Source organism: Pelobates fuscus, chromosome 2 (genome assembly GCF_036172605.1).
Source record: "Pelobates fuscus isolate aPelFus1 chromosome 2, aPelFus1.pri, whole genome shotgun sequence".
NCBI lineage: Eukaryota > Metazoa > Chordata > Amphibia > Anura > Pelobatidae > Pelobates > Pelobates fuscus.
In genome coordinates this window covers 378,074,076-378,088,593 of record NC_086318.1, presented here as the reverse complement: position 1 = coordinate 378,088,593, position 14,518 = coordinate 378,074,076, and the positions used below count along the sequence as shown (strand labels likewise).

Here is a 14,518-nt window from a genome sequence, read left to right as displayed (position 1 = left end):
ACATAAAAACATGTTCATCTCCGAATTCCCCTTAGAAGCTACATATCTGCAGGTAACGGCAAGTGACTGAAATAATGTATTTTACTTCAGTGTTTCAATTTTTTATTTTTTTTGATAAAGTGAATTGTGAATTTCTTCTTCATGCCACACAAATTGAATCATTTTGAACTCTTCCAATATACTAAGCTAACAGCTGCAGATAGTCAATTGTTGCACAATTCACTGTACGTACCATTTAAACTTCTTATACATCGAATGTCCAAATTCCTCAGGCGTGAATCATCTCGTAAATCCAAATTATCTGGAATACACTGCAAGGGCAGTCGGGCAAAAACCAGATCAATCTTGAATAAAGGGAGGGAAAAGAAGCACAACTTTAGAGATATACAATTGTGACATTTCCATAGCACAAAAAAAAAACAACAACCCACAGAATTTTGAGTAATCATGCTATAAACTATACCTCAATATTCAGGAACTCAAACTTTATAACTGGTACATAGGCATCTTCCACAGCCTACAAGAAGAGAGGAAAAAAGAAAAAAAGTTTAAAACAAAAATCCCCCACAAACTATGCTTTCCACATACATTTGATTTAAAAAGAACAATATGTATCAACAATCAATATAAACACCCCACCAGCACATGTGACTTTGGAAGCCTGGAACTTTATATTTCGGACTTCCAATTGTCAATCCTGTGCAAATTATATAATATATATATAATATATATATATTTTTTTCCTGGCATATGGTGGCAGTACAATAGGGATGTACTCTTCCCTTAGGGCAAGCATCTGAAAGAAATAATTAAAGATAAAAAGTTCCTCCCCTTACCAGGTATAAGAGACCCTGCAGCCTTAGGACCTCAGTTCTCTTTCTTGTTCCAACAGGAACGGACGGCATCTGGAAGTTGGAGAGATTGGTGAGGCACATGGGTTGCTGCCAGGGGGATTCGGCCTGATAGCCTCCCGGGTGAAGCGCTGAGTGGCCATGGAACATACTGCAGTTACAGAGGCAGGTATGAAAGCCTGCTTTTATGCCGCGTGAGGTCACCGGCTACGCAAGGAGGCGGTCCATTAGGGCAGCGAATCCCTGTCCGTCGGAGGAGCATGCGCACAGCGGTGGAACGCACGCCCGGGTGGTTTTGCGTTCCAACCGCGCAATCGCACATGCGCGGGCTGAACTCCCCGGAAATGGCGCCAGATTTGAAACGATCTGCCTATATATGCTGTGCAGATCTTTCTGTCAGCATGGTTGCTGGGCAGTGAAGATCTCCCGTGTCACCAGCCCCCCCAACACGGGTCAGAGGTTTTAGAGGTAGGATCCTGCTGGTTTCTGTTCTTTAAAACTCTCTAGGTATTTAAATTATTTTTCGAATACAAATATTGTTTAAATTTTATGTATTACAGATTTGTCTAGCCCTGTTTCTACTGACAATATGGATAGAGACAAGGTTCCTACTCCTGCTTCAAAAAAAGCTAGTTCCAAGTCTAAACATCTCTGTTGTAGTGAATGCTCCCCTCCTTTGCCTGATGGATTTAAGAGGAAAATCTGTAATATTTGCTCCTCATTATCGCTAGAAAAATCCAAGCAACAAGAAATGAAGTCTTTTTTGTCTTGGTTTCAGGATAATCTAGCCCAGACCTTTGAGTCTTTTAAAGAAACAGCTCACACTTCTCCAGGTAAAGCTACTAAGCAGAGAGCTAAAAGGAAGAGGACACCATCGGGCTCAGAACTCTCTTCAGGGGAATGTTCCTTTTCGGATTCAGAATCCTCTAGCGACTGTTCTGATAATGAGGTGGGGTTTCCTCGTGACGAGCTGAGGAAATTTATTTAAGAGGTGTCTATGGTCCTTTCTGATCAGACAGTAGTTAAAACCAGGAATAAAGCTCTTCCAATCCAACAAAATATGCTGGATTTAATTTCCAGGGAATGGAAGAACCCAGAAAAAAGGGCCTTTAGTCATTTTAAAAGTATTGTTAAAATACAGGAGGAAGATAAATTGGATGATTTACCGGTAGTTGATGTACAAGTTGCTCAATTGTCTAAAAAAACTACCTTGCCTATTGGGGAAATTTCGGGTCTGAAAGACCCTATGGATAAAAGAGCTGAAACTTCCAGCAGAAGGGCCTCTCAGGCAGCAGGTTTTCAGGCTAAAGCTGCATTAGCCGGGGCTTCAGTGGCGACAGCTCAGAATCTTTGGTTGAATAACTTGGAAGAATGTCTGGGTGATACCCAGGACAAAGGCCTGTCCCTCCTATTCCAAGATTTGAGGTTGTCCAATGAGTACCTTATGGATATTGTTACGGAGGTGATTAAACTTTCAGCTCGTGTCATGGGTTTGTCGTCAGTAACCCGAATGGCACTGTGGCTTCAGGCCTGGGCAGCAGACACTGCTTCAAAATCTGCATTATGTGAACTTCCCTTGGAGAAGAAAAAGTGGTTTGGTTCTCCCCTAGAAGAGTTAGTCCGACAGATGTCGGACACTAAAAAGGCCTTGCCTCAAGACAGAAAGTATTCCTGGAAGCCCAGGTACAGAAATTTCCAATTTAGGCATCGGAGGGGTTTTCAAGACAAACGAGAAATCCGAAGTTTGACACACAAAAAGATAAAACTGACAGAAACACGTTTCTGACGCCATCAGAGTGGGCGGAAGGTTGCAGACTACAAATCCATGGGTTTTGAATCTAGTCCAAAAAGGTTACCGAATAGACTTCTTGGATTCTCCAAGGTCAACTTTCCTTGTCTCCTCCTACCGGTCAAAATTAAAAAGCCAAGCCCTTTTTTCCACCACTGTTTCCCTTCTAAGAAAGGGTGTTATAGAAAAGGTTCCAAATTCCCAAGTTTATCAAGGGGTATACTCCAGTTTGTTCCTTGTTCCAAAACCAGACTTGTCTTTTCGCAAAATCTTAGATTTAAAATCCCTAAACAAACTCGTTCCTTATCAACATTTCAGAATGGAGAAAATAGAGTCGGTCACACATATCATTCGAAAAGGAGATTTTATGGCCACCTTGGATCTGAAGGATGCCTATCTGCATGTTCCTATGGATGTGAACTCAAGAAGATACCTCAGGTTTGCTATAAAGAAAGGGAAAAGCATCCATCATTTCCAGTTCAAAGCTCTCCCGTTCGGGCTAGCCTCGGCACCCAGGATTTTTACAAAGGTCCTCACGCCTATCACAGCACTCTTAAGGCTACAAGGTATCACAATCGTGCCCTATTTGGACGACTGGTGGATAAAAGCAGATTCAAGAACCACGCTGAAATCAGATGTGACCTACACTATAAAAGTCCTGGAAGAACATGGTTGGATTATAAATCTAGAAAAGTCACACCTCACCCCTTCAAAGTCCATCCTGTTTTTAGGTTTTTTGATCAAGTCAGACACTCTGTCAATTCATCTTTCAAGCAAGAAGAAGAAAAAGAAAAAATTTGATAAAACTACTTCGAGTATCTGAATGTTCCGTAAGAAAAGCCATGCAAGTTTTGGGTCATCTGACCTCTACAATTCCAGCAGTAAAATGGGCCAGAGCGGAAACAAGGCCCTTACAATGGGAGATCCTTGCGCAGTGGTTAAAAAAGGAAGAAGACTTAGATGCAATCATGTGTATATCAGATCATACAAAAGAGAGAATCTCTTGGTGGCTGGAGGAAAAAATTCCTTACAAAAGGCCGGTCCTTTCGTCTAAAATCTTGGGTAGTAATTTCAACAGACGCCTCAAACACAGGTTGGGGAGCTCACCTAGGATATCACTTAAGACAGGGTGTTTGGTCAAAAGACAAAACAAAGGAATCTTCAAATTTCAGAGAAATGCTAGCAGTCTTCTACGACCTTCAACAGTTCAAAGTTTTCATTTTGGGGAAAGCTGTAAAGATCCAGTCGGACAATCAGACTACTGTGTTCTACCTGAACAAACAAGGCAGTACAAAAGTAAAAAAATTGTTTCTCCTTTGCTCACGGATCATGTCTTGGGCTCAGTACCATCTGGCTGACATTTCAGCAGTTCACATTCGTGGTGTAGACAACATGATTGCAGACGATTTGAGCAGATCAAAATGGTCCCAGAACGAGTGGTCTCTCAATCAAGTCGTTTTTGCTCAGCTGGTGGAGAGATTCAGTCTTCCAGTTATAGATCTTATGGCAAGAAGATCCAATGCAAAAGTGAGTTTGTTTGCCTCCTTCTTCAAGGTGGACAGGCCTCTGGTAATAGATGGTCTTTCAATCCGGTGGGATTTCCCCTTGCGTACAATCTTCCCCCCGGTAAGCTTAATCCCGAGAATTCTGCAAAAAATTGCATCAGATCAGACACGTCTCCTGGCCATACTGCCGTACTGGCCAAATCGCAGCTGGTTCTCGGTTTTTAAGAATATGACTTTAGAGTACTGGACTCTTCCGGTTACGCCAGATCTCCTGGAAAACGCGGAGGTCCCAGTGGGAGTGTTGAAGATGTTCAAATTGACAGCTTGGCTGCTGCAAGGCTGATTCTGCATCATAAGGGTATTAAGAAAGAGGTTTCAATTGCTTTTAAATTCCACCAGGAGCTCTACCTCTTCTATATACTTGAAGATTTGGACAAGATTTCTTCAAGGGTGTATTGCTAAAGATTGCATTAGATCCCATCCGTCTGCTGACACAATCCTTCATTTTTTCCAAGATGGTCTTGAACAGGGTTTTATAGTCTTTCTACCCTCAAGGTCCAAGTTTCTGCTTTGTCATTTTTTGGTGAAAAATTGGGCTTCTAATCCTCTCATTAGGAGGTTTTTTTAAAGCAGTTAGGCTTTTAAAGCCTCCTATTAAGATCCGGTTTCCCTCTTGGGATTTGTCCTTAGTTTTAAAATTTCTGTGTTCTCAGCCATTTGAGCCTTTAGAAAAGGCCTCTTTAAAGAATGTGTCCCTAAAATCCGTGTTTTTGGTAGCATTTACTTCAGCTAAGAGAGTTGGGGAACTACAGGCACTGTCCTCCTCGCCTGACTTTACTACGTTTTATCCGGATAAAGTGGTTATGTTCCCTAAACCTTCCTTTCTTCCGAAAGTCATCTCCTCCAAAGTTATCAACCAACCTATTTGTCTGCCCTCCCTCATTGGTCCGGCTAAGCCTGATTGGGAGTTTGATTGGAACATACTGGATGTAGGGAGGTCGCTTAAAATCTACTTAGAACTCTCCTCTGCATATAGGAAGACGGATCATCTTTTCGTAAAATGTTTTGGAAAATTCAAAGGTCAAGTGGCATCCAAAGCCACTTTGGCAAGATGGCTGGTAGAGGTGATAAAGTTGGCTTATTCTTCATCGAACCTTTGTATACCTGCTTCCTTGAAAGCACATTCCACTAGAGCTATGGCTACGTCTTGGGCCGAAAAAGCATGTGCATCTCCGGAAGAGATATGTAAAGCGGCTTCCTGGTCTTCTTTCAACACCTTTGTGAAACATTACAGGCTAGACGTATTCTCTGCCTCTGACGCGGATTTCAGGCACAGGGTGTTACAAGCTGTTATGGCCTAAATTCCCGCCCTTACTCTGGGATCCCGATATATCCCTATTATACTGCCACCATATGCCAGGAAAAGCTGCAATTTTACTCACCGTAAATTCCTTTTTCCTTAATATGGTGGCAGTACAGCACACCCTCCCTTTATCCAATTAATAAAAAGTTTTCTGAAGTTTTTGTGGTTCCACGGGGGTGTTCTTGATACGTACTGAGGTCCTAAGGCTGCAGGGTCTGTTATACCTGGTAAGGGGAGGAACTTTTTATGTTAATTATTTCTTTCAGATGCTTGCCCTAAGGGAAGAGTACATCCCTATTGTACTGCCACCATATTAAGGAAAAAGGAATTCACGGTGAGTAAAATTGCAGTTATTTTTATTTTTTTACACCTGTCAGCACGCACGAGGCAGCTTGCTCTCCACTCCCCCATTCGATGACCGCTTTTAAAAAATATATATAAAAAAAAAATACCCTCCCCAGTTCAGAACATGCAAATGCACTATGAGCCAGTGAAACGGTCCAATCAGAGGCTTCTCTATGAGGAGCATTAGATTGGACCACGCAAGGCCCTTGGTGACTAAAGAGTGGAGACTCGCACTGGGAGCAACTGGCCATATCTCCACAGCCCTAATTGCACCAACAAACTGACATAGGGGGTGGTAATTATAGAATGTTCTATTAAGCGAACAATTGTAACAGTTTTAGAAATTTCAAACTTGTTTAACCGCACAAGAGGTTTGCTTTGTTTCAAGTGAGTTATTCTCATTTGATTCCCATATTTAATTTATGAAGACGAGAGAAGGAGCTTGAAGGAAAAAAGCTCCCTCCCACTAAGCAAATTGTGATATTCCCACAAAGTAGCACGAACACGCTTTTTCACTTTGTTTGGAATTTTAAAAAGCCAAACGGAAAACAAACTTACCCTCAGATTTTTTACTCCATCCACATGCTTCAACTTCTCAACAAATGATTGGAAAAAATCTGCACGGTCAACATGTCGTGGAGAAACACAGAGGGCATCAATATCAGCCCCTTTAGAGAAGAAAAAAAATACTGTCAATGAATGCAATTTCAATGAACAAAGCACACAATACAAAGGAAGACTGCAAACCTTTTGTATGTACCCCAAGCCGGTAGGAACCAAAGGTAAAGATTTTACCACCGACAGCAGATATGACAACAGGAGGAAGACTCTGAGAAAATAAGAGTAAATGGAGGTTTATTAGACATGTTCATTGTGCTATGCAGTGTGCTTAGAGGAACATTTAAAACACCATACCACCATCATCCCTATTACTTTGGAATTTTTTTTTATTTTAGAATATATTTAATTATTAATGCCGTTCATTTTCTTCTTACAGGAAAAAAATCTTAGAACATATTTGTTTATCATGGCAACTGCTTAACAAGTTTTGAATGGCAAAGCTACTTCCTGTTGTGAGTTCGGTGGTTACGAGGCAAAATCTAGATATGTACACAAACTGTAGGAACTAAGAGTGAATATCCTTATTTATGTTGTGAATACATTTTTTTTTTAACAAGTTATCAACTTTCTGAGCAGTACCATAGTTTTTTTTTTAGAAATATGTAAGTGCACAATATTTCTATTTTTGTTTCACATAATACCGCTGACTACACTTGGCTGAATGCTTTCCTAGAGTCTGGACTGTACCACTTCACACTATTCTATTAGAGCCACTTGGGGCTCTGAAACATGCGAGTGCTTTACTTTATACAAACATTACTATCCAAGTTTGCATGATGTACTAACAATATAATGTGACTGTATTACTGAGGATCTATACTGTCATAAGAAGATGTGCATATACCCTAAGATGGGGATAGTTCTGCTCAAACTCAACACCCTAGAGCTGGTTTGGAGCTCAATTAAAAAGCAAGTGGCTCTTCACATTAATTCCAGTCCACAATATCTAGATATACTCCACCATTGGACTGTTTTTGTTTTGCATATCTAACCACTTAAAGCACAACTACCAACCTACTGTGAATAATAACCATTATTCTAGCCAAGAAGAGAGAACCTTGGCAGGACTGTTGCGGCTATTTATTAAATGTTTAAACCCTTGGTTTGTCCTGTTATTTTACTTTTAACACCTTAGTGACCAGACTGCTTTTCAATTTTCTTACCTTTTGGGACCAGTGCTGGTTTTACATTTCTGCAGTGTTTGTGTTTAGCTGTAGTTTTCCTCTTACCATCTTTCTAAAGATACCATTTTCATCATATCATAATTTACTATAAACGAGTAACCTAGCCATGACATACCATTTGAAAAAGTAGACAGCCCAGGGTGTTCAAAATGGGGTAAGTTCAATCTTATGTAATAGCCACTTAGTCACAAACACTGGCCAAAATTAGCATTTATATTTGTGTGTGAAAAATGCAAAAAAAACGAATATAAATGCTAACTTTGGCCAGTGTTTGTGACTATGTGGCTACTAGAAAAAAAACTGGACATACCACAAAATGGTATGCCATCATGGGGATAGTTCTTATTCCTGGGCTACCATACAGTACATGGGAGAACTGTTATACTCGGGAGACGTCACTGAACACATGAGTTTTTCAAAACAGTAAAACTTATGACGATATCACCAGTGAAAGTGCAGTTTTTGTTTAAAAACATGCGGATCGCCGATCCAGGCGAGTACCCGGGTCATTCTAGCCGCAGACGTGCAGGGTACGTCCGCGGTCATTATCTAGCGTTTTTTGTCGGACGTACCGTGCACGTCCGAAGTCGGAAAGGGGTTAAACAAATATACAAATCAATATAAAGAGAAAAAAAAACTAAACTTTAAAAACTATTTAATAAAGTTTATAAATTTACTATACACTTAGTCAGATTCCATTATTTGGCATTAAACTGAGCAAGGGGAGTTTCCTACATTTTGGGGAAATACACATTCTACATATGAATGGCTAGTTATCACGTCAAGGCCTTTACAGTTAAAGTTGCGACTTACCTTGCTTTCCCCAAGATCAGCAATCCATTCTTTGACCAGATCATTTAATTTGCCCAAAACAACCATCCTGAATGGGGGGGAGAGAGGGGGACAAAAAATAAAAGCAAAAGGTCAGTTTCTTTTTTGAGAAAGATCTAGGTGTCTTCATAGAGTTTAAGACAGAGAAAGGGATATTTAATTAATATAGCTTAAATGCATCTGTGGTTGGTGAGGTCTTACTACAGATCAGAGGAACAATTAAATACATAATTGGTGCAGAGTAATGATATAGAGCTAGATTTATTGAATATAGAAACAAACTACAATGTTGTACAATATATCTATATAGAGCCTCTTTTTAAACTTAATGAAGATGGACATGGGAAGATTTCAGAACTGAATGTTTACTACTATAATTAGGCTTGAGGAAGACACGAATCAATGCAAACACTAGATAACATGCATTGAAGTCTAAAATCAAAATTAGGGTTTGACCGATATTGATTTTTTAGAGCAGATACCGATCATCTGTGAACTTTCAGGCCGATAGCCGATAACTTGCCGATATTCTGTACATTTACCATTTTGAAAAAATAAACTAATCCTAAAGGTAAATGCACAAAATATACATGCCACATGTAGTGGGAGCTGTGCGTGTGTGCAGCGCAGCGTGCGTGCATGCAGCGCGCGTGTGTAGCGATGTAATTTGTGTAAAATGGGGATGGGGCATTTTTTTTATGTTAATTATTTTATTTTTTTAAATATTTCAATGGTGTTTTTTTTTTAGTCCCCCCCCCCCCCCCTCTGCTTCTTACCAGGGAGGGGGGATATAGTATTCCCTGGTGGTCCGGTGGCTTGTTAAGTACTGTACTAATCGGTCGATCCCTAATCAAAATAACCTTTAAGGGAGCAAACAAAAACTCGTAAGCATCCTACACAGATCTCAATAGAACAAAAATACAGGCAGTTCAAAGTAACCAACAACTAGTCGGTGTTTTGAATGACAGCTGGGAGAAAAACCTATTTATGAATAGGTTTTCGTCCTTATCGATACACTTGCTAGCACAATTATAGATAGAATCATATACTCAATCTAATGAGCATAAGTGTTGGGGGCATGACAAGTCCCCTTAACCCGCAGCAGCCATCACTCAACATTTGTGTTTATGATCAGCTAACTAATTTTAAATGAAGTCAATAAAATTTGAGAATGGGACATGTACAAGGAAAAGCCACCAACCTGTGTCTGAGCTCTTCACCATCTTCGAATACACCAAAAGGCCTCATTGCTTCGATCAACTTCTGCGTGTAGATATGATCAATTTCTTTGGGACCAGCACAACTAATTGCTGAAGTGATGCCATACTGCTTCAGGGGCTGGACATCCAGCACAGAGCTCCTGTTTAACAAAACAAATAAATAAAATGAAACTACTTTTTTAGCATCTCTAAAGAATAAACAAAACATCATAGAATACATTTTGAGCTTTTAGTGTCATTGGAACTTCCATAATGGGTCTAAAAGAGAAAGCCACTAGACCGTTGCATACAAGTTGCAATGTCTTCCCTGTAACTTAACACAGGACTAGCCAAGAAGCAGCCTGCCAACTATCAAATGCTAGCAAAGCAGAATTTTAGTTCTTTAACAGTTGAACGTTTCTAGTTGGCCAATGCCACTATTTAGGCCTCTTTCAAACCTGCTCCATTTGAAAGACACCTATAAGCACCTACCTTTTGTGCTCATTTGAACTCTTGTTGCCTATAAAAAGTTAGAGCTCTATGATGTTTTAACACATGCTACAGGCAGGTGGAATACCAGTCACCCGACAGCTGGGACATTTAGTTCCAGACACCAGGTATGCTTTTTTTTTTTCTTCCTTTAACCCTGCTGCAGGGAAGCTGCAAGTCTGCTATTGAGGCCAGGGAAAGGAGTGTGTTATGAGCACCTCTAGTGGGGATAGACCACAGTAAATCATTGCCTCTCATGGTCCCGGTGCTCCACTAATGAGCCAGTGCACAGCCATCAGTATTTCCAGATTGTTTTCTGAATCACTGCGCGCTGGGACTGCGAGGGAGGGATTACAACCATCAGATGTGCAGAACACATGCTCCCAACTAGACTGACAGGAGTTTAATCCCCACTAAACTACCAGGGATACAGGACCACCAGGAATTAGAGCCCCTTCGCTGCAAAAAGCTGAGCAGGAGGTGGCAAAAATCACAGAGCACACAAACCCATCACATACAGCCAGCAGCACACACACACACACACGTTACACTTCCAGCACCATCTATGCATATTATCGGATGCAGAGAATGAGAAATACAGGGGTGTTGACTAAATACCAAACAAATCATGTATGTTTTAGGACGGGCCCTAACATGAAAATATTTTCTTTGTTATGACGGACAAGTAAATTGGGCTACCACTTCAGTTTTTGGACAAGTAGATTTTTTTTTTTTTTTTTAAAGAAATGCTTGCACCACCCATGGCGCTGTCCAGTATGAACTTTTGGAAGGCTTGAATACAACAAATAGTTTGGCCTGCCACCAAATAGTCCTGAAACTAGCGCAGTGTACTGCTTAAAAATAAATTCCCAAGCAACAGTTGCAATAAGGTCTTGCCATTTAAATTAACTGCTGAGATATTAGAGAACACTTTATACACTGTGTGTAACCAAAACACACATCAATTTTAATGTTGGTTTCAACAAGGAAAACATTTTTACTTTGGTACATTTAATCGTTTTTTTTAAACTAGGTCTTTGAGGTTATACTATTTGCAAAAACTGACAACTTTGTGTTATTCCACTTCTGCCACTGTTGCGATCTTATTAGGCCTTCAAGATAGACACAAATAAATTAAGACATCAGGGAAGTCTACATACTAGGCCATAATAACTTCAAGTGGGTTTTAAAGGGTGTATGTTATTATTGGATTTTATGTAATGTAAGTTTTAACCCTCCAAAGAACACAAAGTTAAATTCAAATATTGATGATTTCATCTTAAGTATTTCCCATTTCTTTTATATGTGCAGCGATAGAATTTGGTCCATTAAACACTAAGCTTTTCTCTGAATTATTCTAACACTTCTCACTAGTTCAAGTAAACAAAGGAACCTACTTGATCATTACGAGATGAAGCTTTAGAACAGGTCAAAAAACTCCAGAGGGCGAGAAAGGACTGCACATAGGCCAAGTGCCCAGAATATTTGCACTTCCTTTTAAGGTCTTTGAACAGTCTTTTTAACTTGTAAGTACTCAATGTACTTACTCCCCCACCTAAACAAGTCTGTCTACACCCCTGCAAAAACACAGAAACAGCCTTGAAAAATCTAACCACAGGGTCATATCTTAAAGTTGGCAGACAGCAGTGTGCTAGTCAGCAATAAACACTGCCACAGTCTCAAAACACAAAATGAAGTTAAGTGAGAACTTTGCTAGAGACTATATATATATATAGTTAATACAGTAACTGTACTAAAATTAACAGAGGTTGACTTCTCTTTGAAGTCACTGAAATAATACACCTTCTGCCAAAACAGTGCCATGAAATGGATAGGATGCAACCACAGCATAACTTGCATGTTCTCATATGTTACATTCCATGGAATTTGGAACCCTGGACACAGCTGGTCAGTGTGCACGTTCGAATAGAGAAAACTCACAACATAGACATCCCCCATGGCTTCCAGGGTATAATGTAGCCAATTTCTAGTTTCTCTCTGAAAATGGGAATTTACCTTTACCATTACACACTATCGCTGAGAGAAGTATGCACGTGCATTATTATGTCCTAAGACCTGCATCTTGTTAATTGTGTATATATATTTAAACTGCTCTATAAGTGTGGTCCCATGACAGTGGTTATGGTGCTGGCCCCAGGACGGACAGACAGACAGACTCACGGAAACATCTCTCGCATGGCTCACTGGATCCGCTCAGTTCTCATAAAACAGGGCCAAGAAACGAATTACTCCCAAAACGCTCAGCACCCACGAGCTACAGCGTCCAAGCGACCATTCAATACATGCAGCCGGCCAGCCAGCCGCTCCTTATTTATAACTACACAAAGCGCCCAACATGGCGGCCAGCGCCTCCACCAACACCGGTAGATCCTCACGGCTCCCGACACGCACCGCGGCCCGGACAGGAAAAAGCAGCTCAAAACAAGACTTCAACCGGTGCCGCAGCGCCACCTAGTGGTGCTAATGCGGAGTTACCGCGCCGTCTACAGTCAGTGAGGACACCATGGGGCTTGTTTACTAAACAGTGAACTGTGGTGTTCTGTATTGTACAAGAAAAACTGGAACATTTAGACTAAAAATAGTCTATTAAACTACCACCTTTGTGCTGGAATCTACTCAATAGAAACTTCTGTTTGGCAAGGTTATTTACCAAAGTGAGAATTAAATGTGAATTTTAAATTTAAGACCAAAGTAGCCAAACAAAAAGTATAGGTGACGTAGAGGTTTTTTTTTCCCAGTTCGGCTACTTTGACCTTAAAGGGACACTGTAGTCACCAAAACAACTTTAGATTAATGAAGCAGTTTTTTTTAAAAAAGTTTTTAAAAGTTTTATTTGCATACTGATTAGTTTGCAACATTTGCATGGTCAAAGAAGATTGTATTAACAAACAATGATTGAGAGACAATGGTGCACAGAGTATTAATGCCTTGTATACTTAGTACATAAATATATAAACACACAACAGAACATCGACTTCTATCAATCCCGAGGTTACGTTAACAAGTATTTTGAATACGACATCGTTTTCACACCCAGGATCAGTCTATTGCCTAGGAGACAATAACTGACATAATCCAGTTCACAGAGTCGACTATTGTGATAGAAAACTATGAAAAAAAAAACCATATTAACGAATAGAGGCTGGAGGGACTGCATGGTCTGGTAAGGGCCTATCTACTGCAGATATTTATGTACATACTATAATTTTAGGAAATGTAAAGGTAAGAAGTATATATGATGCTGTATTTAACATTTAAATTGAATGTTACATTCACATTATATCCTGTTTTCCCTCTAGCATGTGGATCTGACTCACCCTATGTCACATTATAAAATACTCTGACAAAGGTTTTTATTATTCACTGCTTCCTACTTTTCTACAGAAGTATATGAGTCATGCGACTAAGACAATACAGCTTCCTGTTCTAAGTCACTTATTAGAATCTTCATCCCTCTGCAGGTGAGAGCCCATAGAGCAGGGGTAGGCAACCTTTTAGCAGCACTGTGCCGATATAGGATTGTGATGTCCCGTAGCGTGCCAGTCCTATTTTTTTAAATTGAGGTGTGTATGCTGCCGTATTCTGCTTGTTATTTTTACTGTAATTGCTTTGTATCGTTGTATTTATGCGTATATGCAGGGCCGTCTTTAATAGTGACTGGACCCTGGGCAAAGCATTTTCCTGGGGGCCCCTGGACCCCGTCCCCCTTCCCCAGGCATGCAATCACGTCCTCCACCTCAACACAGTGGCGGACCTAAAGTAGAGAGGTGCAAGAATTTTTGGGGGTCTCCCTGTTGCACGGGTGATTAAAAGGTAGATCCCCATCTGTCGTGCAACTCCAGAATGCATTGACAGTTGGGGCTCTACCATTTACCCATGTTTGCAGGTCTGTATTTAGCACTAAGCAGTTTTTGTGTGTTTGAATGTAAACAGGTTTTTGTATGGAATATGTTTGTATGTGGTGTTGGTGTGATTGCAAGCATGTGCTTGTGTAGTGTTGGTTTTTGAATGCAGGGGTGTATTTACATATAATTTTGGTGTGTAACACAGACATGTTTGTACGTAGTGTTGAAATTTGAATGCAGGGGTGTATTTGTGTGTAGTGTTAGAGTGTGAATGCTGAGATGTATGCACATATACACACACACACACACCGAAATGCGCGCACACACACACACACACAGATATGCTGACATACAAATATACTGACACAGATATACTGACACACACACACACAGATATACTGACACACAAAGACATACTGACACACAAACATACTGACACACACTGACAGACATTCTGACACAGACATACACTTTA

The 14,518-nt window shown here is 40.3% G+C and overlaps 1 protein-coding gene across 4 annotated transcripts in view; it reads right to left on the bottom strand.

The window, feature by feature from the left end:
• The window catches only part of PAPOLG (poly(A) polymerase gamma), a 49,283-nt gene extending 36,660 nt beyond the window's left edge, over nucleotides 1-12,623 (bottom strand). For all 4 annotated transcript variants that reach the window (XR_010086629.1, XM_063443746.1, XM_063443747.1 and 1 more), the window contains exons 1-7: nucleotides 12,359-12,623; nucleotides 9,691-9,849; nucleotides 8,472-8,538; nucleotides 6,601-6,682; nucleotides 6,412-6,521; nucleotides 464-517; nucleotides 233-344 (exon numbers count right to left, since the gene is read on the bottom strand). Coding sequence is in view for 3 of the 4 variants with exons in the window: in XM_063443746.1 (XP_063299816.1) it covers nucleotides 233-344; nucleotides 464-517; nucleotides 6,412-6,521; nucleotides 6,601-6,682; nucleotides 8,472-8,538; nucleotides 9,691-9,849; nucleotides 12,359-12,375 (601 nt within the window). In the remaining variant the exon portion in view is untranslated. The remainder of the gene's footprint in view (nucleotides 1-232; nucleotides 345-463; nucleotides 518-6,411; nucleotides 6,522-6,600; nucleotides 6,683-8,471; nucleotides 8,539-9,690; nucleotides 9,850-12,358) is intronic.
• Between the last annotated feature and the right edge of the window lie 1,895 nt (nucleotides 12,624-14,518).